The 973-nt window shown below is 45.8% G+C and overlaps 1 protein-coding gene across 1 annotated transcript; it reads left to right on the forward strand.

Moving 5' to 3' along the window:
- The first annotated feature begins 226 nt into the window (after nucleotides 1-226).
- On the forward strand, nucleotides 227-733 carry LOC131226031 (uncharacterized). The gene has a single exon (XM_058221683.1). The coding sequence runs from the start codon at nucleotides 227-229 to the stop codon at nucleotides 731-733; it is 507 nt and encodes a 168-aa protein (XP_058077666.1).
- The last annotated feature ends 240 nt before the right edge of the window (nucleotides 734-973 follow it).

Below are 973 nucleotides of genomic sequence, written 5' to 3' on the forward strand. Positions count from 1 at the left end.
CAGAGTATGAAGCGCTGTTAGCTAGACTCAGATTAACAGCCACCATAGGGTCTGAGCCTTGAATGTTAAGTGCGACTCTCAGCTCGTCGTAAATCAGGTGACTTCTGAGTATGAGGCGAAAGAAGCCAGAATGATAGCTTGCATAAGTGAAGCTCGGAAGTTAATAGGGAAGTTCCAGGAATGCAACATCAACCAGATACCAAGGGTCAAAAATTCCTGAGTCGATATGCTTGTCAAGCTTGCTTTGACGACTAAAGGGAGAATCCCAAGATTCGTCCCAGTGGAGTTCTTGAGTAAGCCGAGTATCAACGATCATGCTCCAGAGGTCGTCCAACCCATGCAGACTATCCCGAGTTGGATGGACCCGATATTCGAGTTCCTCAGGAATGGCAAGGTTTCTGAGGACAGATTGGAAGCCCAACGCCTAAGGATTAGATCGGCACGGTATGTTATCATCGGAGACATCCTATACAAGAAGGGATTTTCCCAACCATATCTGAGGTGTCTGCGACTAGACGAGGCAAAGTATGTGATTAAGGAAATCCATGAAAGAATATGCGGAAATCACTCTGTGGGTAGAGCCTTGGCACAAAAGATCATTTGTCAGGGATACTTCTGGCCAACAATTCAAGTTGACTCCAGAGATTTTACTCGAAAGTGTGACAAGTGTCAAAGATTCACGACTGTTCCCAGACAGCTGGTGGAAGAATTGACCCCCATGAGTGGACCTTAGCCATTCACTCAATGGGGAATCGATATCATCGGCCCGCTACCCCAGGGTAAGGGACAAACCAAGTACGCGATCGTAGCAGTGGATTACTTTACCAAGTGGGTCGAAGCAGAGCCCGTCGCTAAGATTACCAAACAAAAGGTAACGGACTTCATCTGAAAGAATATTATCTATCGATTTGGCATCCCGTACACTATTATCTCAAACAACGGGAAGCAGTTCAATAATGATAAGTTTAGGAGT

The sequence above is a fragment of the Magnolia sinica genome, chromosome 14 (assembly GCF_029962835.1).
Source record: "Magnolia sinica isolate HGM2019 chromosome 14, MsV1, whole genome shotgun sequence".
NCBI classification, from domain to species: domain Eukaryota; kingdom Viridiplantae; phylum Streptophyta; class Magnoliopsida; order Magnoliales; family Magnoliaceae; genus Magnolia; species Magnolia sinica.